The 27,270-nt window shown below is 33.1% G+C and overlaps 1 protein-coding gene and 1 non-coding gene across 2 annotated transcripts; both read left to right on the top strand.

Moving 5' to 3' along the window:
* Positions 1-3,690: 3,690 nt before the first annotated feature.
* Positions 3,691-5,545, top strand: LOC135139425 (luciferin 4-monooxygenase-like). Its single transcript, XM_064069650.1, has 3 exons — positions 3,691-3,863; positions 3,923-4,942; positions 4,993-5,545. The coding sequence occupies exons 1-3, from the start codon at positions 3,726-3,728 to the stop codon at positions 5,506-5,508; spliced, it is 1,674 nt and encodes a 557-aa protein (XP_063925720.1). The 5' UTR covers positions 3,691-3,725; the 3' UTR covers positions 5,509-5,545.
* Positions 5,546-8,275: 2,730 nt separating this feature from the next.
* Trnae-uuc (transfer RNA glutamic acid (anticodon UUC)) lies at positions 8,276-8,347 on the top strand. Its single transcript has one exon. It is a non-coding gene; the product is annotated as a tRNA-Glu (tRNA).
* Positions 8,348-27,270: the final 18,923 nt, after the last annotated feature.

Here is a 27,270-nt window from a genome sequence, read left to right as displayed (position 1 = left end):
TACTGTTCGCTGTTGACGTTGCCGTTGTAAGATAAATACGTAGCGAAGGTATGCTTAATTTTTGCCTTGTTTGTTCTTAACATACGTAGTATTCTTTGAACAACATGATAATCAAAAACATCTTTTTTATTTTTTGTAGAGAAATAAGGATTTTGCACTTAAGCCCCGCCCCCTTGGCTCACGACGAATAAAAAAATCATTACAATTGAGCTAGGGCGGGTGGGCGAGGCTTACATTTTGCCTTTTTTTCTTAATATGTGTAATTATCCTTTCACAACAAGAAACTTAAGAGGCTTCTCTTTTGGCTTCTTTTTTAATTAATACATTTATAGTTTTGTTTATATAACACAATTACTTAAGGACATATTTCACATGGTAATTTATTGTAAAAAAATAAGGGTTTTACAATTAAGCTCCGCCCCTCGGCTTGCGACGAAAAAAAATCATTAGAATTGAGATAGGGCGGATGGGCGGGGCTTATGTTTTGCCTTTTTTTTTTCTTAATATACATAGACATCTTTTCACAACAAGAAACTTAAAACATGGTTAAAACGGTACATTTTTGAATAAAATATAGATTTTGCAGTTATGGGCTGGAGACTAATTGAAAAATCGATATTTCCTTATACAAATTTTCCATTTTAAACATATTTTAAGTTTCATGTTGTGAAAGGAAATCTACACATATTAAAACGAAAAGCCAAAATGTATGCCCGCCCACCCGCCCTATCTCAATTGTGATGATTTTTTTTATTCGCCGTGAATCAAGGGGGTAGAGCTTAACTGCAAAATACTTATTCCTTTACAAGAAATTAAAAATATGTCTTTGAGTATCAGATTGTTCAAAATATTAACCCCACCCCATCTGAATTGTGATGATTTTTTTTTATCTGCCAACGAATAAAAAGTTCATTACTATTTAGATCAGGGCAGGCATGGGTGGGGCTTAATCTTTGGCTTTATTTTTTTCTTAATATACATAGTATTTCTTTGAATAACACGATAGGTAGGTACTCAAAAACATGTCTTCCATGGTAATTTCTTGTAGAGAAATAATAACGATATTGCAATTAAATTCCGTTAATTTGGCTCTCGATTATTAAAAAAAAATCATCACAATTGAGATAGGGCGGGTGGGTGGTTGGATATGGGTGGTGCCTAATCTTTCGCTTTATTTTTATTTATTTTTTTTTAATATACATAGTATCCTTTGAACAACACGATACTCAAAAACATGGTTTAATTTCTCTACGAGAAATGAGGATTTTGCAGTTAAGCTCCGCCCCCTTAGCTCACGACGAATAAAAAAAAGCATCACAATTGGGATAGGGTGGGTGGGCGGGGCTACATTTTTCCTTTTTTTTTTTTTCTTAATATGTGTAGACTAATTTTGACAACAAGAAACTTAAAACATGTCTAAAATGGTAAATTTTTGTAGTAATCAACTTAAATCCTCCACTTTTCTTCTACAACCTCTTTAAATACGGCAAAAGTTACTATCGACGGCAACTTGGCAACGTAGTTTATAAATGACAATTTTCAGCTATAAAAGCCACGTCAGCGGGAACAGTAACTGCAACGGGAACTTCAACGTCAAGAGGAAGGTTATAAATCCCACTTAACTTTACGGGGCACCATCGGTGTAGTATAGTTTTGGAAATTTCGTTCTACCCTATAAAATATTATTGGCAATAACGAGGTGGACAGTAGTACAATGGCAAGAAATATTAATGGTCACACCAGTTCACCCGAATTTGTTTGAGAACATTTAGCAGGTAGTTGTACTCGTAAAATAATGCTCATTTTTGTTTGTGAGTAACGATGGGCCCTGTCCGGACCTGGATTATTCTGCTTTCTAACATCTGGGGATTACCGGCACGCGACAACTTCAAATTATAAATATCTCTTCCTATTGTACTACTGTCCGTCTCGTTATTGCCAATAAAATTTTATAGGGTAGAAAGAAATTTCCTAAACTATACAAGGTTCAAATCTTGTGCCTCTAGTTTTTTCTTTAATTTCTAAATGATATTCAGATTTTGGATAATCTGCTTTTTTGAAGCGATTTACGACTATCTCAAGAATAGTTCTTTTAATTTTCTTAAAATTCTAGGCACATGGTTATATTGTAGATTCCAGTAATTTGTTTGCAATCGCAGAAACTTCAGTGCAAAATTTTTTAAATGTACTTTCCGAATATAAACTAACTAACAAACTTTATGGTCATGGTCAACATGATAGTTTCTAATCAGAATTCATTTATCCATCCCTTCCAAAAACTTGATGACGTCATCTCAAAATCTTGCCATGTAAATCTCACTTGCAGAATAGCATACATTCCAATACTTTGTTGATTATTAATAAACAATAATATCAATAACTTCAACACATTTCTGTCCGTCATTCTATCCATCCGTCCGTTTGTCTGTTCGTCTATACGTCCTGTGTTTAATTAATCCACCAATTTTTAAACTTGTTTACATACTAAACTACTAAAGCAATTGCTCTGAAATTTAGTACAGCGTTGAGGACATCATCGGCTTGATTTGTCTATGCATCCCCATCAAAATGTTGATAACGTCACTTCAAAAGTTTGCTATGTAGTGCATTTGAACACATCAAATAATTTCTTTATTAAACCGAAAGTGGTTTATTCTACTATCCCAAAATTTTGGGAACGCAAGATTACTTTATATTTTAATATAGATGCAAAAAATAAAATTTGGAGAACCGCCGTTTATAATTTATCTAGAAAACTGGATTTATTTGGGTACGGCTCAGATTTAAAGTAGGTTTTGTCTAAATAACTTTAAATCAGTCTCTCGACGTTTTGTGATTCCTGGGGTACGAAACTACTGGACTGATTGTTGTCAAATTTTATATGTATGTTAGAAATAACGTTAACCAAAATTTGTCTAATCATCCCTGCCAGCACTTTCATGACTTCACCTCAAAATTGTGTGCATGAAGTAATCATCATCGAAATTTTAGAAAATAACATACTCCGGTACTTGTGATTTATGAATCCACCTTGAGTTTTTCCCCTAGACACCCAAAATTATTATCAATTTTTTTAACTTAATTTCCCAAAATCAAATTCTATAATTGTCGGACTGTACTTCAGGGGCGAGGGAAGTTCTGTCAAAGTAACCTTAGACCATTTTTTTAATGTAATACAATTTCGCAAAATCAAATTTTATTTCTTACCCTGTGACTGATATTGGAATTGTTTTCTAAAAAACTGGACTTGTTTGATTGGATTTCAGGGACGAGGGAAGTTCTGACTAATAATATCAGACCACTTTTTTCTTTGTTGCTCTAATTTTGACCAAGTGTACGTCAAACAAAGTAACTATAGATCACAATCATAACACTAGCATTCTTGGAAGTACTTAACCTTCGATCATGATGAAATTACAGACGAATGGAATATTGTTAAATTTGGGTCAATAACATTTTTTCCATCGCCGTTTTAATAAAGCGCCTATGCTGAAAACAAATCAAATTTAAATCACATTTTTGCACGCATCCATCTATAGAAATCACGAGTTTTTTCAATGTCAAGGAAATCTATTGTTGCACTAAAAATTATATCCTGTTATCTAAAACAACCGTTGCAGCAATTATTGTATTTTAAACCTTAGATATAAATAAAACTGAACTCTCGAAATATATAGTAGTGCACTTGCTCCCATAGCAGTCATTTTCGTACGTCTGGTTCCAAAATGGTTCTTCAGCGAGGCAACATCACAATTTCAGACGACTTTATAATAACAACCCCAAACCCCATAAAAGAACCCACCGAAGGTATCGGATGTACTATATACACGCATATGCAAAACCACACGAACCAAGTTGCTCAGGTACTACTCCACAAACATTTATTTGATCACAAATTTTACGATGTTTATTTATATTTCAGATTGATGCCAGAACCGGAGAAGAAGACACTTTTGGTCAACTCTTGCAACGCTGCATTCGAACCGCTCTCCACCTTCGGGACAAAAATATAACACGTGACCATATCGTCAGTCTTTGCACCAGTAACCATCTAGACACTGTGGTACCCTACATAGCCGCACAGTTTCTAGGTGCTAAAGTAGCCTCCTTGGACACGTCTTTCTCCCAACAAGAAATGCTCCATCTGCTAAAACAAATACGTCCAAGAATACTTTTCATAACTCCGGAATCGGTACCATCTATAGAGAAAAGTGTCCAAGATTTGTGTCTGGATTCAGAGATTGTCGTATTCGGCGAGACCCAAAAACACACTCAATTTAGCGATTTTTTGGAGCCTCACTGGAACGAAGACGAGTTCAACCCTGTGACGATCAACGACTTGAAAGAAACCGCTGTTATACATTTCAGCAGTGGTACCACCGGATTACCGAAGGGAATATGTTTGAGTCACCATGCTTGTATAGGTCAAAGTTTGAATATTACTCATACCGAGAATCCCGACCATGAGTACATGAAGAGTCAAGCTGAAAGAGTGTCTTTTCCGTTGACTCAACTCGGCTACACTTCTCTGTATTGGGTATCCGCTAGTACTATGTTGTTGACTTCCGTTATCCAAGGTTTCTGTAGACTAATATGCCCAAGTTTTGACGCAAAAGAAATCTGGGATTTTATTGAAAAATATAAACCATTAGTCTTGATGTTGACGCCTGTTGAAGCAATGGAGATGTTATCACACGTTAGAAACGTCGACGTTAGTAGCATCTTGAGCATCATCATCGTTGGGTCACCTATATCGAAGGAGTACTGCTTAAAAATACGCCAGGTTTTTCCACAGGCGGATTTAGCTCGAGGCTATGGTCAAACGGAAGTGTGTGGAGTGTTAACAAACTTTCGTGGGAATGATATTTTCCACAGACCTCTTATGAAGCGCGAAGATAAAATCGAGTCTGTTGGACTTCCACTTAGAGGAATATCCTATAAGGTAGACTTTTGTCAATGTTTTGTTTTTGTCGACTTAATTCAAAATTCCAGGTTGTGGATCTCGACACTAATCAAAATCTTGGGCCAAATCAGCGTGGTGAGCTTCGTGTCAAATCGAGTTTTGTCATGAATGGGTACTACAATATGGATTCCTCGGATTCGTTTGATGAATCTGGGTGGTTGAAGACCGGTGATGTTGTTTACTATGATGACGACTGCTGTTTCTACGTGGTGGATAGAATTAAGGAATCTTTTAAATATAGAGGATGGTTCGTTGCACCCGCGCTAATCGAAAATGAGCTGTTGAATCATCCTGCTGTTAAGCAAGCAGTGGTTGTTGGTATACCACACGAAGATGGGTATCATCCCATGGGCTTGGTTGTCGTAAGAGACGGTTTTGGTGTAAGTGAGGAAGATCTTGAGAAGTTTGTTGAAGAGAGAGTACCAGAGAGACAAAGGTTACGAGCTGGGGTTAAATTTGTTAAAGATTTGCCTTTGACGGTGACTGGGAAAGTAAAAAGAAGTGAGATAAAACAGATGATTTCGGAAGGATTAAAGAATATTTGATTTTTTAGTCAGATTTGATAATAAATGTACTCGAACTTTAGTGCTAATTGTATTTACAAATAAAAAATATAGCATGATTATAAGTAAAATGTAGTTTTAAAATTGCATTATATTTAAAATTGTGACGAAAAAAGTGATTGAGTTATTTATAATGAAGTAACAATGATATTCTAATCAACAGTTGACAATGAATTTTGGTTATCTGCGTCTTCTTTTTCTCTAATTTTCATTAATTTTTAATTATAATTTAAAACTAGCTAACATCGAAATAAATCTAGATGCCATTTTGATGAAGTGACCAAATCAAATTGGTTCTTGCTGTCAAAACTTCTAAGTTTCTCTTTTGTTGTTAATAAAAATTTTACCCCTACCATGGTCCAGGGCAGAAGGGACGACTGCTATTTAAGGGCTGCTATGTGAGCGAAAAGGAGCGAATTGCGCGGAAAGCCGCAATTCGTATAAATCCGTGACGAACGAACTACAGCCACGACGTATTTCCAGTAACGTAATCCTGTTCGAGCCCTGAGCTCCGAGAGGATCAATTCATATCTTCGAATTGTACTTATACAATAGATGCATCAATAAACTTCTGGTACAATTCCTATAAAGCGACTTAAAAAAAAAATGTGAACACGCCATTACTTTTTCTGCGAAATCAAATATATTAATTTCGAATGTATTAATTTTCAAATTATTAAAATGCTGAAAAATGTTGCTGTCCAATTGTGTGATTAATTTTTTTTATTTGTATTTAAACGGTTAAATATAATAATTGTAATTAGCGACAATTCTTGTTATTATAAAGGCCTGAGAATGGCTAGTCATTATAACCGAAACCGGTCGTAAAAAATAAATAATAAAATATCCTGAATAGAAAGTTAAATGTAAGAAATAAAAGGAACAACTAAATAAATTTAGATCAGGATGGTCTTTATTAATGATTCTAACAGTACTTTTCTCGTATTTTGCTATTCCAGTCATTTAACTATCTATGAGCGATTGAACACATTCCGCCATTTTGTTTCACAATTTGAGGATTCAGTAATTTTAGATTACTGAATTATGATTTCTTAAATATGTATATTTAAATATCAATGCCAAGGAATTGATAGTTTCTTATTATTCGGAAAAATATGAGTCATTTAATACGTCAATTTAGCACCTTATTAATGATATTTAATTTATCATTTTAGAAATTTATTAGAATTACAATTTAAGTAATACATTATGTATCTTTTTTAATTATCGTGTACAGGTTTCTTCATTTATCAGATTTTAAATATATTATTATTAATATTATTATCATTATCAGATCCATCACTGACCCGGAAATAACGGGCATTCAGGGTAGACTTGTGTCATTACAGGTACTTAGACCAAGTAAATTCTTATCTTATTTTAGCCGTTAATTTTTACTTCCCCATCGCATTAGCTAAGGGGCGACTGGCTACTTTAATGTTTTTTCGACGTTTCATGACCCTCAGAGCAGGAAAAATTAGGTCTCCCATTTTCGTGTCAGGTCGACTTTTGTTACATCATAATCTACGAAACTACTGGACCGATTATTCTTGTCAAAATTTTGTATGTATGTTAGCAATATCGCGTAGATGGTAAAGCGCAGTAATAACTAATATTTTTTTAGCAGATATCATTTAAAAGATTATAAAATAAGATACTCCTATACTTATGGTTTATGAATCCGCCTTGATTTTTCACTCTAGGTATCCAAATTTTCGCAAATAACTTTTTAAAATTCTTGAATGAAACACATCCAAAAAATGTTTGGTTTAATTTTGAAAGTTTTGGAATTCCGCGTAAAATACTTTAGGTTGTAAAATTGTAACAAGTCTTTAGTTTTGCCTTTCAGTATCACACCACACTGACGATGACCAATTTGTGGACGAAACTAGGTGAGAATCAATTTGTGGGAAAGCAGAGAAAAATGTTGTGCCTCGGTGGGATTCGAACCCACGTCTCCAAGCAATCCGGGCTGGTATGCTAACCGCTACACCACAAGACAACTTATCTTTACTCTGCTTTACCCGCGTGTTATTGTGCCGCCACAGTACTCCCCCCCCCAGCGACACAGCGCGCGGTCGTGCTGGGGTGCGAAGGAGATAGTTGCTGGCGTCGCTCCTGCCACTCTTACGTTCGTCGTTCGAACCCTGGCGATGCTGCGGACCCCGAACACAGCGGGCACAGGGCGGTGGCAGAAGGATGTTGCGTGCGCGTTGCCTGTCGGTGGTCACCAATGTGGGAAAGCAGAGAAAAATGTTGTGCCTCGGTGGGATTCGAACCCACGTCTCCAAGCAATCCGGGCTGGTATGCTAACCGCTACACCACAAGACAACTTATCTTTACTCTGCTTTACCCGCGTGTTATTGTGCCGCCACAAATTCATGTAAAAATAAGAAAGGTCCCACACTTTTTTTACCAAACACAATAAACATTAATTAATATATATTCTCAACAAAATATGACATAGTTAAATATGTATTTTATTATATTATGTATTTTTGCTAAGAAATGTTTACACGGAATAGCTTTAAAAATGTATATGTATGACTCGATTTTTTTTATCTATTAGAGATTAACTCGTTGATTTAATCTCTGTTTAATATGAACTTGGAAATGTGTTTATCTCTTTCAGTAAGTAGTTAAAAACATTTTTCTTCAAAAATACGTCTAAAATAAACAAATTTATTTGTTAAGTTCTTAAACACGAGTGTCGCCAAGTAATGTAGGTTAGAGTAAACAATTCTCAACATCCGATATGGTCTAGTGGCTAGGATACCTGGCTTTCACCCAGGAGGCTCGGGTTCGATTCCCGGTATCGGAATAACTTTTTTTTCCAATTCACATGTTTATTTATTTGTGCTTTTTGTATATTTTTTTATACAATTAAATACCAATTGGAGAACACCGTTTATACACAGATTTCTAAAATTAATAAATAAATTACGTTGATTACCAAAATAAGTGAAATTGTAGTGCAACTAATGTGTATGTTAAACCAGTAGTAACAATCTACAACAAATACACTAGAAAAATGTAGTAAAAACACATTGAATATACCGGAATAATAAGATCAGATTTTATAGCAAAGAATTCCGAAGCTTTCATCTCCATATTCTGCTCGATCATTATTCGTATCAGAGTTTCTACCTAAAAAAAACATTTACTAAATAGAGTAACCGGGAACACTAAGCTCTTAAAAATTAATGAATAGATAAAAAATTTAAATTAACACCAGACCTAAATAGAACGAACATGAATGGATTTTTTGAAAAATTAAAATAAAAAAATATTTAATTAATACGAAAAGAAAAATACCTTCGATGCCTCATTATTACTAAGACGACTAAGCGGAAACTTCATCAAAAACGACATCGGCTGCTGAATCAAACTGCTCAAATTCTCCGACTGAAAACAAAAAACAATTTGCCCAACAACCACCACAAGCGACTTGACAAAAATCTGGGAACAAGAAGCGTAAACCTCAACCTTGCCCCTAAAATAGAGAAGCACCACATAGGTTTGACAAATAATAAGCAGAACCGTATTCATGATATAGAACACTATCGCACTCGGTGAAAAAAAATTCCCACTCAAAATAAAATTCCTCCGTAGAGCCATATACAGCCGCTGCATCATTTGCAACTTCTCCGAAACAAAAATCCCCTGGCAAGAGGTTAAAGAAGATTCGATTTCGCTGAGACACTTGTGGACTAGACTGGTGTAAATTTCGCTGTTTTGGATCAAGTGGACTTGAAGCGTTATCAGTGCCATGGTGGAGAGTTCCGATGGTAGTACCCTCATCCACTTTATAAAATCGGTGGAATTCACAGCCACCACGACGCCCAAATTCAACAGCTCGAAAATGGAGAGCACCGTTATCAATGTTTTCATTTTCTTGTTGATGTGTTGCGAGCTTTCTTCGCTTATAACGAAGTCCATTCCGTATTTGTTGTCCACGATGGCTAAAAGTCCGTTGTATTCTTTGACTTTTTCTTTAGTGGCTAAAATGTAGCTGGTGTTGCAGTAGATTACGCAGATGTTGATGGACACTTCCATGAAAGTGAAGAGATGTTGTGGCTCAAGATCTTGGTAAATTGTGACGAGGTCTTTAATGACAGTACCGGCCAACACTATGTTACACAAAAGATTCAAAAACTGAAAAGTTTTGGAAACTTTGAATTTCGCGCGCGATATGATTAAAGAGGTGTGTTTACATTTGTAATTGGTGTTTAAAATGTTTAATCTGCAAAAATTTAACGATGGTCGGATTGTGCAAATGAGGCAGTCGGCGTGAGGTGTTGTCATGTTGGCGGCAGCTGATTTTGTGAGTCAATGGAAAAATTTGAGACGATTATTTCGTAATTTGGACGAAGATAACGATGGACAAGCACCGTGTTATTAGTATTTATCAAATAATTTTTATCTCGTTACTCGACTTATTTGATTGGAAATTATAGTACTTTAGCTCGATGAGCGATAGATACTAATGAATCCTTACAAAGTTCATTTATTCGCTAATGTCGAGTCAATGACGAAATTGCAACGTTCAAAGAAGTGCACAATTATAGTTATCATTTTTATCGATCCTAAGTTCAACAAGATTAGTAATTGGTGCAGTAGATCAATGTATAACAATTGTTATCTCTATTTAAAAAAATCCAAATAGTAATAGTTATAAATAAATAAATAAATGTAATTTTACATTTTATTACTTAGGAACAATTTTTTTTAGTAAAATATTTAAACCAAAACCTGAATACCAAAAAGCCCAAACGAAACACACGAAAAAATAACAACCTCAAGCCACACCATTCGTACGAATAACTCAACATTTTTGAAAGCCAGCGCAACGTTGAACACTCACTTCTTCGCAAATAAAAACGATAATTAAACATAGCGACAATTTATGCAGAAACGTTGCCGCATTGCTCGACAAAATGATGTAAACACCGAATTTAAATTTGGTATTGATCAGTTCGATCAATCCGTGGCTTTCCAAAAGACTAACGTCATTTTTGAACATAAATACAAAGTTGAGAATGATCGCAGAAATGCTGAAAACGATTTCGAGATATAATAGGACATTTTTAGGTGTGAATTTTCCCGAGATGTGGTTGAAATCGTTGTATATTGCGAACATTAGTATTAACTTGCAGGTGAATGTTATTGCTTTGAGAAGCTTTGATGGTTCGAAATGGGGTCTGGATGGTGGGTTTGAATGATGGCAGAAGTATCTGGCTTGAAATGCGTTTACGTGACTTATGTAGAGCACGGAACGTAATGCACAGATTGTGCAATCGCTTGGTATATTGTTTTTAGGATTTTGCTTTAAACTCGTGTGCTCGGACATCGTGGGTGTCGGAATGGGCAAATGTGTGTCTAATTTACAGTAAAACAGAATTGTAAATTTGATCAAAAACTCATTAAGTATAATTATGTCAATATTTTTGGTTTTTTCTTTACAGTTGAATGATGTGATATTATCAGTTGTTTGAATATTCTGATCTGATTGTTTTTTTATGTCAATGTTCTCAAAATGACCACCTCCTGCTAATTTTTAAACGATTGCCACTAAATTATGAAAATAAAATCTAAACGCTAACCAAAATTCGGCTAAAATCATTCCACACAATATGATGTCATCTCAAAAGATTCTATGTAAAATGATTTAAATGTTGTACAATAATACACTCCTATATTTACGGTGTACGAATCTTCCTTTTTTGAAGATGGTTCTTTGTTTCAGTTCGATCTTTTTTGCTCAGTTGAAGTTCAGTTTCAGAAAAAAAGAGAAACTATAATTTTAAAAATAAGTTAATGTTATTAAAAAATTATGTATTTGCCTATAACTAACTATACAACTACATAAAATACATTTACAAATAAAATCTTAACCTAAATTATTCAGAACCTTTCACTCTTCCCAACCACTTCCTGGCCCTCTGCCATAAACTATTCTTGCGTTTCTCCTCTTCCAATTTTGCCCGTACCATGCCTGCGACTATCTCGCAAATTTCTTCCAGGTTCTCCACTGGTACGCGGTTGACCTGGAACTCGAGAGGCGGCTTCGCGGCCTCTTCTAAAGACGGTGTTGAAGGAGTCCCCGATGAGAACAAGCCATCTTCTGAGGTGAAAATCGAACTCTGTTGGTTGTCCGAGTCCATCGAATCGTTGGTGACCGCATTGAGGACGGGTTTGGGAACTACAGTTGAGGAATGATTTTCAATTTTGAGTTTGGGTTTCGGTTTGCGAGTTGAGGCGGACCTATGGTGGGTATGCCGTGCACATTGTGTGACGGGTCCTGTAAGAAGAAGTAGATTAGTTGAAGTAAGACAAAATAAAATTTACTAAAATAATGAAGTGAAGGAACTTACTTTTTGGGGCTTCCTCGGGGTAGTTGAAGCGTTTAGCTTTAGCGAACATTTTGAGTTTTAGTGGTTGTTGCTGTGAAACTAGTCGAACTATACTGAAGTCATTCAGGTAATAGGTGGTATTTATAGGATGCAAAATGTGGTATGGGTAGGTCAAGGGAAGGGGTGTAAGCCCCTGATAACAGTTAGTAACAAAGGTAAAGATTTTGAGAATTAAGATGGTTGGTACATGCAGATTATGGTATCATTACCAAAGAATGTCGCCTTAATTGGGGAAGTCTCAATTAACCTGAAAAATATAGTAGTTGCGCCTTTATCCTTCTCGGAAAATGTCCGAATTGCGCCCACTTATCGCATTCTTAGACAAATTGACGAATGCGCCAACAAAAATCGCAACAGCTACAGTTTACGAGGCAAGTTTTATTCAAACATTTTTGGACGAATTTATTAACTAGTTAGGTTTACAAATGCCAGTTAATTCAATTTTCAAGAAGAACAATTTTATGGCTTAAGCTGACTGACAGATGAAGGTATTAACGAGGCTGAGTGATAAATACCAAAGCAAATTACCGCTTTAAGTCCTACATGAAAATTTAGAATTTTGTTTTACCTGAATTTTTTCGAATGTTTTACTTGACAAGCCAAAGTCATGTAGTCGTCCACTATTTTAGGAAAATAAACTTCGGTAAAAAAAATGAAATTAGAAATATTATAAGAAGTAATCAACAACAAACGTTTTCACACAAAAGAATAGGCAGCACAACTGAAAATTCGCCGTCAACTGAAAGTCGATGTTTACTGACTATACGTTTTTTTATAGTATAAAACTAATTCTATCAAACTATACTGGTTCTAAGTAAATTATCATTTAATCGAAAATTTGAGTACATAATGGAAAAAATTTAATTTTCGTAAAAGCTTGAAAAAAGTTCTAACCGATTGTTTTTGTATAATGCTTTATTTTTTTCAAACCTTTTTTTTAACAGCCCTCTGGTTCGCGGCGATAAAACGTTTTTTGGCAATTATTTTGCAGTCGTCAGTGTTCCTGCTTGTATAATAATAATAATAATAATAATAATAATAATAATATATATATATACTAAAAAAATATATACTACTGACAATATGTAAATTTAGCTGAATGTGATTTCATGAAATACAGAAAAGGTAAAAGCTTCTTTTTCCCATAATTCCCGAGCGTAAGCTGTACTTGGGTTTTCATGTTTTGTCGACGTTTCAGGACCCTAGAGCATGAAAAAGTACTAGGTCTCTCGTTTCCGTGTGTCTGTCGTCAGTGTCGATTTTTAATATACATACATATTAATTATATAATTAATCTCCGAAACTACCAAATTGATTTTCTTCCAGACTCTCCAAGGTTATATGGTCCCATTAAACCTAATAATAAAGGGAAATAATAATCTTTTGTACCTCCTTAACAGGAATTCAGATGAGTTATCCACTTAGAAAGTGGCATTATGTAGTTGATACTGGACGAATAAGGATGGAAATAAAATCTACATAGCCATCTAACTACATGTATTCAGTCCAATGGTACTACAATCGAAAAGTTTTAGAACTGTCGGTGTGCCTTATTAACCGCTCCGTTGTCGACTTCACAATACCCTAATTTTACAACAGCCATATAACCTCAGAAAATCCGGAAGACTATAGTTTAGGAATATTATTTATGGTGATACGCTAACCGCAATTTGTCTGTTCATCCTCACCTCAAAATTTTTCCTATTGAAGAGGCTTAGTGATAATTACCAAAGAAAAATATTGCCTTAAATAAGTGGCTTTAGAATAATGTTCTACCCGGAATAACCATTATACATTTTCTAAAGATATTTGGAAAGAAACACTTTATGAGTGTCATTAGTCCCTGGTCAACCTTCAATTGCTTGGAAATGAGCTTAATCTCCATGAAAGTACCCGAGGACAATCCGACCCGTATGCAATGAAGCGCTGGGCTTTGAAACATTTATGATGGAGGCATTTATATCCCACTGAGAATGCAATAAATTTTCTGGGTGTCAGGATGTAAAGAGGTCCTTAACATTTACACAAGTTGGGTTGTAATGCACCTTATAACTTTATTTGTAATGTAAAATGACGTATTGGTATTGTAATATTTTTACAAAACAAGAAAAGGAATTATTTGATAAACCTTTATTATCAAAATTATCAGTAATAGCAATATACAAAAACGAATTACTAATTCTTCAGCACTTTCCACCACGTTTTCATGTAAATTAGTTCCAGTCGTTTCATTCATTTGAGAAAGTTTTAAAATTTATGAAAATGATTTTTTCATGAGAAGAAAGCTATAGCAACCAATGTGCATAACGACTTTGATTTTTAAGGGAAAAAATTTTAATAGTTGTAAGAATTTTTTTTAATAAATTCACAAAATTGGAAGCTGGTCACTCGAAACTGATAAACTATTGAACAAATCACGGATGTTGTGACCCATAACATATATCTTATTAGTTCATGTTTCAATTTGACCTCTGCGGCTGTAATAAAAGCCATAATATTCCTAGGAGTGTTAATAGCTATAACTCTGTTTCCAAATATCTTTAAAAACACTTTACTATTATTTATAAAATTAATTTCATCACTCGGTACCGAGCAGATTTGAATTTCCGTAAAAAACCTGAAAAAAATGTTTAACCAATTTTTTTGCATACTTAATTCTTTACGACTTTATCCATTTTTGTTAACAGCCCTCTAGTTCGCGTCGGGGGAACCATTTTCGACAAGTAGTACCAAATTGAACAGTAATTTATGGGTATGTAGGCATGGTATAAAATTTTGAGTTAAGAAATTCCGTCTCCAAAAATAATAAACACCCCAAACTCGAAGAACTTGTCGAGACGTGGAAGAATTACAAAAATGTTAAAAACATTATTGGAAATATGAATGCTTGTGGTTAGTTTTCATTCTTTAATTAATGCATTAGTAGTTTTTGAGAGAAGACCTGTCGAAACTCACTTGACATACACCTAGAAAAACTTTTGTGACTTAAGCTTATTGTAAACTTTATGGACCCGAACCGCAAGGATTATTACTGTCCCTGGTTGTCATAATTGAGTTGTAAAGTTTTACTAGGTACTTGTATGTCAAGCGAGTTTAGTATACAAGAATTAAACTGTGTTTAAGGCTCCTCCACACAGTCATTAAAACATGCCAAAATAAGGCAAAACGCCAACCCATTTTGCGCCTTCATTTTAACTTAAAAATCTTTAAGTAAGAGTCTTGTATTATTTAAAAAACGTTGCAGTTTTTAAAATAAAATATAAAGTGCGTAAAACCCGAGCGGATTTTTAGCGAAAACTATAACTCGATGTGCTTTTAAAAAATATCCTGGTGATAGAGAATTTTTTTCTCCTTTAGGCGCCATTTTTCGTTTTCTATCAAAATTTTACTTCTTTTAGCTAATTTTCGAAAGTGGGTGAAAAATGATCAAGAATTTCATGGGGGGGAGTATTGAAAAATTGAAATTTTGGGAAACTTCCCAAAAAATCTACAAAAAAATCTGAGATGTAGACCTCAACGTGCTAATTTGAAAAATATAAAGATTTTGTTGCCCCAGAACAAGATTTTTTAAATATTGGGTTTAAAACTAAATTTTTAATACTTAATTCTAAAAATTGCCATTCATTCAATTGGCTGTTCTTCAAAACTGGTAGGAATTTTCAAAGAAATGAAGTCTAAAAGAACTTCTAGGCGTTGAATTATACAAAAAAATTTCTACCGCTAATTTTCCAAACAATTAAGCGTTTGGAAAAACGGCCCGAAAATCCACAAAAAATCTGAAAAACAGATTTCGACGTGCCGATTCGAAAAATAGAGCGTGTTTATGGTCCCGGACCAAAATTTCCTAAATATTCGGTTTGAACCTCAAATTTTTTAAAGATTCAAAAATTTCGTACATTCAAATGTTAGGACTTTTTGACAAAATAAAACCAAAAATAACTTCTGATGTCTTTCGCCAGTTTTCGAAATTGTCGAAAAATGAGATGAGTATTAAGATTTATCACTGAAGCTATGTTGCCACATATATTTTTGATAGAAATTGTGACGTTTGTGGACTTAAAAAAAAAATTGGTCTAAAGAGTTTAGACAGTACTTCCCTCGCTGTCGGAAACTTGACGACTGCATGCCTATTGTGTTTTTTTCTCATTACATTTTTGTAGTGGGAATTTAAAAAAAATTGCGATGACGTCATCAACATTTTTGCAAGGACACGTATATCAGTTGGGATAGATGTAGTGTAATACTAAGAATAAAATTATTGTATTCCCAAATTTTCGGGAAAATGAATTGGGTCGTTTTGAATATTGATTTTTTATAATCAATAAAATAACGAAACAATTTACTCACGTATACGGCAACTGAAAATCGTTTATGTATAAACATTCTTAATTTAAGATGACAAGCGTAACAGCATACGTGCATGAGAGTCAAACAGAGAAACTGTAAACAAAACGACCATCGGTTTTATTGCTTCGACTTCCGCTTATTATATAAAACATTGGGTTTTATTTTAATTCTTGACGGTGAAATTCACAATTGGTTGATTATAAACATGTCTATTTCACATTCGCGGAACCAAGTGAACGAATAAAACAAATGCAGATCTGTAATGTTAAAGTCGATGTAAATAAGCGTGCTACCCTTATGTTTCAACCGAGTTTTTCCTTTAACAAATTTTGTGTCTACCAAATTGGGTTGGTTGGGGTGTAATACTAATAATAAGTGTTGCCTTTAATTTAATCAATAAAATAAATTGACTTCATTAATTTTTTTGAACCACCTCTTAAGAAAATCTAAAAAATATGAATGGAATGATAAATCACAAGTACAAACTCATCATATTTTTTGCATTTTAGATAGGATTTATTCAGCAAAATTTAAGGGTGACGTCATCAATTTTTTTAGGAGGGATGAACAAATACATTTTGAACAAAAGTTTACCATGCTTATAATAACTTTAAAATATTCCCAAGATTTCAAAGCATTCGGTTGTGTAATTCCTGATTAAATCGATAAAATAAATTCACGCCTTCATTAATTTTTTTGAGTCACCCTGCATATGCAAATCCAAAAATATGAATGGAATGATAAATCACAAGTACAGACTCAGCATATTTTGTACATTTTAGATACGATTTATTCGGCAAACTTTTGAGCTGACGTCATCAGTTTTTTGTAGAAGATAACCAAATATATTTTGACTAAAAATTTATTATGCTCTTTATAACCTTAAAACATCTGCAAGATTTCAAAGCATTCGGTTTTGTAGTTCCTGATTAAATCAATAAAATAAATTTACGCATTCATTAATTTTTTTGAGTCACCCTGTATATGCAAATCGAAAAAATTTGAATGGAATGATAAATCACAAGAAGAGACTCACCATATTTTGTACATTTTAGATAGGATTTATTCAGCAAAATTTTGTGGTGACGTCATAAATTTTTTAGGGGGGACGACCAAATACGTTTTGATCAAAAATTTACCATGGTTATGATAATTTTAAAATATCTTCAAGATTTCGAAGCATTCGGTTTTGTAGTTCCTGAGTAAATCAGTAAAATAAATTTACGCTTTCATTTATTTTCTTGAATCACCCTGTATATGCAAATCCAAAAAATATGAATGGAGTGATAGATCACAAGTACAGACTGATCATATTTTGTACATTTTAGATATGATTTATTCGGCAAATTTTCGAGCTGACGTCATCAAGTTTTTGGAGGGGATAAGCAAATATATTTTGACTAAACATTTATTATGCTCTTTATAACCTTAAAACACCTGCAAGATGTCAGAGCATTCCGTTTTGTAGTTCCTGATTAAATCAATAAAATATATTTACGCATTCATTAATTTTTTTTGAGTCACTCTGTATATGCAAATCCAAAAAATATGAATGGAGTGATAAATGACAAGTACAGACTCATCATATTTTGTACATTTTAGATATGATTTATTCGGCAAACTTTCGAGCTGACGTCATCAAGTTTTTGGAGGGGATAAGCAAATATATTTTGACTAAACATTTATTATGCTCTTTATGACCTTAAAACATCTGCAAGATTTCAGAGCATTCGGTTTTGTAGTTCCTGATTAAATCAATAAAACATATTTACGCATTCATTAATTTTTTTGAGTCACCCTGTATATGCAAATCCAAAAAATATGAATGGAGTGATAAATTACAAGTACAGACTCATCATATTTTTACAGTTTGGATAGGATTTATTCGGCAAACTTTCGAGCTGACGTCATCAATTTTTTGGAGGGGATAAGCAAATATATTTTGACTAAACATTTATTATGCTCTTTATAACCTTCAAACATCTGCTAGATTTCAAAGCATTCGGTTTTGTAGTTTCTGAGTAAATCAGTAAAATAAATTTACGTATTCATTAATTTTTTTGAGTCACCCTGTATATGCAAATCCAAAAAATATGAATGGAGTGATAGATCACAAGTACAGACTCATCATATTTTGTACATTTTAGATATGATTTATTCCACAAACTTTTGAGCTGACGTCATCAAGTTTTTGGAGGGGATAAGCAAATATTTTTTGACTAAAGATTTATGATGCTCTTTATAGCCTTAAAACATCTGCAACATTTCAAAGCATTCTGGTTAGCAGATTAAAAATTAAATTTCAAAATGTTGTTTTATAATTTTGATTTTTTTTCCAAAAATCTGGACGTTTCGGGTGAAAAGTCGATTCAGAGTTGTAAACTACATGTGTAGGACTATCTTATTTTATACAATTGAAAACCCATTTACTATGTACAATTTTGAAGTGACGTCATCGCTTTAGTGGTGGGGATGATTCGACAAATTTTGGTTAGCGTTTTACCATCTACATGATATTCTTAATATAAGTACAAAATTTCACAACAATCGGTCGAGTACTTTCGGAGATTATCTGTCTAATAAAAATCCGGGACGGCAGACGGACAGACGGACGGACAGACGGACGGACAGACGGACAGACGGACGGACAGACGGACGGACAGACAGACGGAAATGGGAGACCTATTTCTTCGTCTTCTAGGGGTCATGAAAGATCGAGAAAACGTAAAAGCAGAGAGTTGGCCGACGGACTCGATTACAATACTTCCTTTGCTTACGCTCGGGAAGTAAAAACCTTCTTTATCTGTCGATACAGATGGCAGACCGACGACAGAAAAGCTACAAACAAACAACAGACAGACGGAAACGGGAGACTTACTTTTCCATACCCTAGGAGTTATGAAACGTCAAGTTCCTCCTTAGTTTCTTTCCTTTCGAAACAAAAAATTCAAAATATTAAAAACTGTTAAACTGTGCCAAATTTTTAAAACCAGAACTTTTTCAAATTTACGAATTGTAAAATGGGTTAAAATAAATAGTTCAATGTAGTTATCGAACAGAAACATTTACAACATTCAGACACTGTACAATTTTATTTCATGTAGCGAATACACAATAGTTTTATTAAAAGACCATACATAATTTTCCTTATTATATGGCAATTAACATTTTAATAAAAAATTGAAAACAAATTTTTGATTTCGGTGGTGTTACACTTTCTGCTAGAAATTTGTATACATATAGTAAGAAATTTGTGTAGTTGGCTGTAAATCCAGGCCAAAGCCTGACAGTGATAAGAATATGTTTTAATATTTTCAAACATCCATCTGACGTTCTCAATTTTCATCTAGGTGCAACAAAGCTCGAAACTGCAGTGCCACTAACGAATACGTTATGACAGTTCCGCAGACCTAAAACAGCCAAGATAACACGAAAATCAGTAGCTTTCGAAGCTCACCGAAGCCAGTAATCCCGTATTGACATTGAAGATATAAGAAATATTCAAGTTGGGTTTCAGTACAACAAAAGTTTGAATAATCAATTCAACCTGTGCAGACTCCAGCGAGCTCAACTTAGTTAACGAGCACTGAAACAAAAGCGACAGTGTGTTTTGCGTCTAAAATCCAAAACAATAACATTCAACATAAATGTGACCACTTCGTTAAACCTGAATTAAAATCCGCTCAGCCTCGTAACAAAATATACAAAATATCGCCACCAGAGCCAAGGATTTCACAATGACGAACCAATCGAACTTCAACAAATTAACGTCTTGTTCATTCAATACAACAACTAGGTAGCTGAAACCGATAAGCAGCAAACAGACGTCGATTGTGTAAATTATTATCATTCCAGAGCGAAAAAAAAGCTCGTTCAGCTTAAAATTTCTCCTCAAGCACATGTAGAAACGTTGGAGCTTTTGAAGTTTCGTCAAGAGTCTAGCGTGCGTTTTGGTGCGTAAGCACTGTCGTAGTTCTTCGTAACAATTTTCAAACATGATGTGGTATAAATTCAAGAACTGTACAAGATAATAAGCTATTGAAATATTACAAAAGATAATCATCTCGATCGCGAACATGCGAACGAGTAAAACTGAATCTAATTTTTCTGCTATGACGGTTCTGAAGAAAGTTGCCACTTCTTCGACAATTAGAATTAGAACGAGGAATAATAGCAGATCGTAGATTTTTCCAGCAGATGATGCACTTAGGACTTCGGTTACTTCGAAAACCGTTTTTTTGTTAATCAATGAGATTAAGCCGTGGAGTTCTTGAATTTTGAAGGGGCTTTTGAAGAGGCACTGTATATTCACGATGATCGTGGATGCGCCGATTAGTATTTCCAAAATGAGTAGGAGATGTTTAGTTGTTATTTTACCTCTAATCTGTAGAAGATCATTTATTATTCCAATTATTAGAACGACGCAGCATAAAATGTTAAGAAATTTGTAAGTTCTTGATGGCACCAAATGGGGTCTTGAGGGTGGTGTTGAGTGACTGCAGTAAAATGTTACTGGATACACATTTAGTTGATTAAGGTAAAGAGCGGGTCGTGCGGCACAAATTACACACTCCGCAGGGATCTTTTTTTGTCCCCTAAAGAACATTTTACTCCTTGGAAACATTTCTTTGACAGTGTCAGTTTTGTCTAGTCTATCGTGGATAATTACACTGCTGGTAATTACTAATCGACTGATATTACTAGCAGATTAATATCGCAATGTTAAATTAAAAAATAATAAATAAATGTAGGTCATGTTTACCGGTGCTTTAAAACACATTTTCTGTCGACCAGGAATACAATGGTGTTTATGTATAATTTGTAATCGAGTTATCTTTGGAATTGAATCCGTATGTTGACACAAAATGGGCAATATTTTCAGAATTTACTCTAATAATTTAATTTCATTTATTTACTAAAATTAATTATTCTTGTGCCAATTTTCCCTGTAACTTCACACCTCCTTTATTAAAAATCTTATTAAACTGTGTCCGCCATATTTGATTTCATATTAGTCACTTTTTGACATTTGTCAGTGTGGTTTAATCACCGACATGCTAAACCAAGGGTGACTCGATTATAAATTATGTTGCTCGCCAGATATATTATAACTTTTAAAACAGTGTACTAAGATCTAGAAAGCAATCGTCTGAAACTTTTCCGGAAAAAGTTTAATCGAGTTCCACTTTAAACTTGTGTAAATTTCACTGTTTTGCATAAATTCTATTCGATGCAATAAATTTAAATAGCAAAATGTTAAACATAAAAACTTCTGAATTTCAAACAGGAAAGTAGTATAAAATTTGTACAGCAAAAAATAATTATTCGATACCGACAATGCTATTTGTCAATTAATGTACCATACTTTCCTCCATTTTTTGATTTTTACTTGAATTTATTGCCTTCGTCAGTTCTAAAGACACTAAATTTTGAAAAACTTTTCGGAATGTTTTCCTTTCCACGCTATTGCTTTTCAAGAGGCCAAAATTTCTGGGAACAGTAGGAGAAGATACAAATTTAAGTACCACTAAAAAACCTAAACAATGAAAATATCGTGTAAACAAAAACTCAAAATAAGTACTAAAAATTGTCAAAAATGTTGAAATGGTGCTTTTTGATGCTAAAATTATTAAGAATTTTTTTTTCGCCTCCATTATTGTGAATAGTCCAACCTGTAAGTCGAAATCATCAAAATATCTCTTTAGGTAATTTTCGAAAGTGCATAGAAAAAGGTCAAAAATTTCATACTGAAAATTTAACTTTTGGCAGAATTACCTAAAAATCTACAAAGAATTTTGTAAAATAGATCTTAATGAGTTGATTCGAAAAACATGATCTGTCGATAGTCCCAAAACAAGATTTTCGAAATATTCGGTTTCAAAATCGATTTTTTAAAATATCCCAAAATGGTTACATTTCGGTTTGGCAATTCTGGAAAAATGGTTGGAATTTTCGAATAAATAAAGAGGAAAACAAATTCTGCAATTCGAAATGAACAAAAAAATCTTTTTAAGTGCTCGGAAGAAACTAATCGTTTGACATTTTCGAATCACATTCTAAAATTAACTAGAAATTTTTGTGTTCATTTTTACTTGTAGAAGTTTTTTACAGCTTAATTTTTTCGAATAATGCAACCTGTAAGTAGAAACCAACAAAAATCTCTTTGGGTAATTTTCGAAAATGCACGGAGAGATAAAAATGTTCGTATTGAAGATTTCAGCTTTTTGGAAAGTTGCCTAAAAATCTAAAAACAATTATGTAGTATAAATCTTAACGAGCTGATTCAAAAAATATAGTCTGTTGAAAGTCCCAAAGCAAGATTTTAGAAATATTTAGTTCAAAATCAAATTTTTTAAATATCTCAAAAATTATCATATTATTTCGTTTTGTAATTCTGGAAATATGGTTGGAATTTTCCAAAAAATAAAGTCGAAAAAAAATTGTGCAATTCGCAATCAACAAACAAACTCTCAATAGGTAATTTTCGAAGGTGGTCTGGCTGCATATTGAAAATTTCAGACTTTGGCAAAGTTGCCTAAAAATAAAAAAAAAATCTGTGATTCAAAGCTCAACGAGCTTACTCGAAAAGTATAACCTGTTGATGATAGTCCTGGTGAAATATTCGGTTTCAAAATCAAATTTTTAAAATATTCCAAAAATGGACATATGTATTTCGGTTTGACAATTCTCGAAAAATGGTCGTAATTTTCGAATAAACGAACAGGAAAACAAATTCTGCAAATCGAAATCAACAAAAAAAAACTGGTAATTTTCAGAAGTGCTCGGAAAAAAAACTGTTGACCTTTTCGGAGCACATTCCACAATAACTGTAAGAGAAGTTTTCTTGATTTTGACAAGTTATTTTAGGCTTCATTTTTACGAATATAAAGGTCAAAAATTTCGTATTGAAAATTTCAGTTTTAAGCAAAATTCCGTTGAAATCTCAGAGCAAGATTTTCGAAATATATTTTTTTCAAAATCGAATTTCTAACATATCCCAAAAATATTTCGTTTTGGCAACTCTGGAAAAATGATTGAAATTTTGAAATAAATAAAGCCAAAAACAAATTCTGCAAGTTGAAACGACAAAAAAATCTCTTTAAATAATTGTCGAAAGTGCTTCAAAAATGTCAAAAGTTTGACCTCTCGAGCACATTCGAAAATTAGAGAATTTTTTATTGATTTCGGCCTGCAGAAGCTATTTTCGGCGGAAAAACGTCAAAAATTTCATATTGAAAATATGAGCTTTCAGCAAAGTTGTCTAAAAATCCACAAAAAAAATCTGTGACATAGATCTCGATGAGCTAATTAAAAAAAATAGTCTGTTCATAGTCCTAGAGAAAGACTTTGGGAATATTCTGTTTCAAAATCAAATTTTTAAAATATCCCAAAAATGGCCATATTTCGTTTTGGAAATTCTGGAAAAATGGTTTAAATTTTCGAATAAATGAAGCCGAGAACAAATTCTGGAATTTGAAATCAACAAAAAAAATCCCTTCAATAATTGTCGAAAGTGTTTCGAAAATGTCAAAAGTTTGACGTCCTTTCGAACGCATTCTAAAGTTAGATTTTTTATTGATTTCGGTTTGCAGAAGTTATTTTCGGCTTGATTTTTTTGAAAATTCCAACCTGGAATTCGACATTCCCAAAAAAAATCTCTTTAGTTAGGTTTCAAAAGTGCACGGAAAAACGTAAAAATTTTATATTGAAAATATGAGCTTTCAGTAAAGTTGCCTAAAAGTCCACAAAAAATTCTGTGATACAGATCTCGATGAGCTAATTCGAAAAATATGTATAATCTGTTTATGGTTTCAGAGAAAGATTTCCAAAATATTCGATTTCAAAATCAAATTTTTAAAATATAGCAAAAAGGACCATTTTTCGTTTTGGCAATTCTGGAAAAATGGTTGAAATTTTCGAATAAATGAATCCGAGAACAAATTCTGCAATTTGAAGTCAACAAAAAGTAGCTTTTAATCCTCTTTAAAGCTCCGAAAATGTCAAAAGTTTGACCTCTCGGACACATTCGAAAATTAGAGATTTTTTTATTGATTTCGGCTTGCAGAAGTTATTTTCGGCTTGATTTTTTTTGAAAATTCCAACCTGGAAGTCGACATGCACAAAGAGAAATCTCTTTTAGGTAGCTTTCAAGAGTGCACGGAAAAACGTCAAAAATTTTATATACAGAATATGAGCTTTCAGTAAAGTTGCTTAAAAGTCCACAAAAAAATCTGTGATATATAGATCTCGATGAGGTAATTCGAAAAATATAGTCTGTTCATAGTCCCAGAGCAAGATTTTCGAAATATTCGGTTTCAAAATCAAATTTTAAAAAAATCTCAAAAGTGGGCGTATTTCGTTTTGGCAATTCTGAAAAAATTGTTGAAATTTTCGAATAAATGAAACTGAGAACAAATTTCGCAAGTTGAAATCAACAAAAAAATCTCTGTACTTAATTGTCGAAAGTGCTACGAAAATGTCAACAATTTGACCTCTTTTCGAGCAAATGCGAAAATCAGAGATTTTTTAATGATTTCGGTTTGCAGAAGTTATTTTCGGCTTGATTTTTTTTGAAAATTCCAACTTGGAAGTCGACATTCCCAAAAAAAAATGTCTTTAGTTAGGTTTCAAAAGTGGACGGAAAAACGCCAAAAATTTCATATTGAAAATATGAGCTTTCAGTAAAGTTGCCTAAAAGTCCACAAAAAATTCTGTGATACAGATCTCGATGAGCTAATTCGAAAAATATGTATAATCTGTTTATGGTTTCAGAGAAAGATTTCCAAAATATTCGATTTCAAAATCAAATTTTTAAAATATACCAAAAAGGACCATTTTTCGTTTTGGCAATTCTGGAAAAATGGTTGAAATTTTCGAATAAATGAAGCCGAGAACAAATTCTGCAATTTGAAATCAACAAAAAAATTCTTTAAATAATTGTCGAAAGTGCTTCGGAAATGTTAAAACTTTGATCCATTTTTGGGCACAGTCGAGAATTAGCGAATTTTTTATTGATTTCGGCTTGCAGAAGGTATTTTCGGCTTGATTTTTTTTTAATTCCAACCTGGAAGTCGATATTCACAAAAAAAAAATTCTTTTAGGTAGCTTTCAAAAGTGCATAAAAAATGTAAAAATTTCATGTTGAAAATATGACCCTTTTAGCAAAGTTGCCTAAAAATCCACAAAAAATTCTGTGATATATAGATCTCGCGGAGCTCATTCGAAAAATATACTCTGTTCATAGTCCCAGAGAAAGATTTTCGAAATATTCGGTTTCAAAATCAAATTTTTAAAATATCCCAAAAATGGCCATATTTCGTTTTGGAAATTCTGGAAAAATGGTTTAAATTTTCGAATAAATGAAGCCGAGAACAAATTCTGCAATTTGAAATCAACAAAAAAAATCCCTTCAATAATTGTCGAAAGTGTTTCGAAAATGTCAAAAGTTTGACGTCCTTTCGAGCGCATTCTAAAGTTAGATTTTTTTATTGATTTCGACTTGCAGAAGCTATTTTCGCCTTGATTTTTTTTAATTCTAGCCTAGAAGACGATATCCACAAAAAAATGTCTTGTAGGTAACTTTCAAAAGTGCACGGAAAAACGTCAAAGTCAAAAATGTACTGAAAATATGAGATTTCAGCAAAGTTACATAAAAATCGACAAAAAATTCTGTGATATAGATCTCGATGAGCTAATTCAAAAAATATGGTCTGTTCATAGTCTCAGAGCAAGATTTTCGAAATATTCGGTTTCAAATTCAAATTTTTAAAATATCCCAAAAATGGACATATTTCATTTTGGCAATTCTGGAAAAATGGTTGTAGTTTTCAAATAAATGTCTTTTTTTTTATTTAGTCTTGTATAAGTTATTCCCGCTTATTTTTTTTAATATTCCAACTTGGAAGTCGATATCCACAAAAAAAATCTCTTTTAGGTAGGTACTTAGCTATCAAAAGTGCACGGAAAAACGTAAAAAATTTCTTATTGTAAATATGAGCTTTCAGCAAAGTTGTCTAAAAATCCACAAAAAATTCTGTGGTATATAGATCTCGATGAGCTAATTCGAAAAATACACTCTGTTCATTGTCCCAGAGAAAGATTTTCGAAATATTCGATTTCAAAATCAAATTTTTAAAATATAGCAAAAAGGACCATTTTTCGTTTTGGCAATTCTGGAAAAATGATTGAAATTTTCGAATAAATGAAGCCTAGAACAAATTCTGCAATTTGGAATCAACACAAAAATTCTTAAAAAATTGTCGAAAGTGCTTAGGAAATGTCAAAAGTTTGACCCATTTTTGGGCACAGTCGAAAATTAGCGATTTTTTTTATTGATTTCGGCTTGATTTTTTTTTTTAATTCCAACCTGGAAGTCGATATCCACAAAAAAATCTCTTTTAGGTAGCTTTCAAAAATACATGAAAAAACGTCAAAAATTTCATGTTGAAAATATGACCCTTTTAGCAAAGTTGCTTAAAAATCCACAAAAAATTCGGTGATATAGATCTTGATGGGCTAATTCGAAAACTATAGTCTGTTCATAGTCCCAGAGAAAGATTTTCGAAATATTCGATTTCAAAATCAAATTTATAAAATAATATCACAAAAATGGCGATATTGGAAAAATTGTTGCAATTTTCAAATAAATGAAGCTAAAAACAAATATAGCAAGTCGGAGAAAGGTCAAACTTTTGCACTTTCAGAAATTACCTAAATGTCTCTAGGTGATTTTCGAGAATGTTCGCGAAAAATTCAAAAATTGAAATTAAATTGAAACAAACTACAAATAAAAATTTTATTTTGTTTGTTTTGTAGATGCACACATTTTAAAAGCAAGCACAATTATTGTGATAGAGAAACATGTTTTTAAGTTGCACAGTGCCATTTAGGATCTGTTTAGACAATTATTTTATTACCGTTTGTAACTCCACAAGACAACAAATTTTAACAGGTGCAAAAATAACTTTCTGGCGGGAATGAACTG

The sequence above is a fragment of the Zophobas morio genome, unplaced genomic scaffold (assembly GCF_036711695.1).
Source record: "Zophobas morio isolate AGI-343-1 ecotype UQ-CSIRO unplaced genomic scaffold, CSIRO_AGI_Zmor_V1 ptg000031l, whole genome shotgun sequence".
In the NCBI taxonomy this organism is placed as follows: Eukaryota; Metazoa; Arthropoda; class Insecta; order Coleoptera; family Tenebrionidae; genus Zophobas; species Zophobas morio.
The sequence above is the reverse complement of the archived record's forward strand: the minus strand, read 5'-3'. Positions and strand labels throughout refer to the sequence as shown.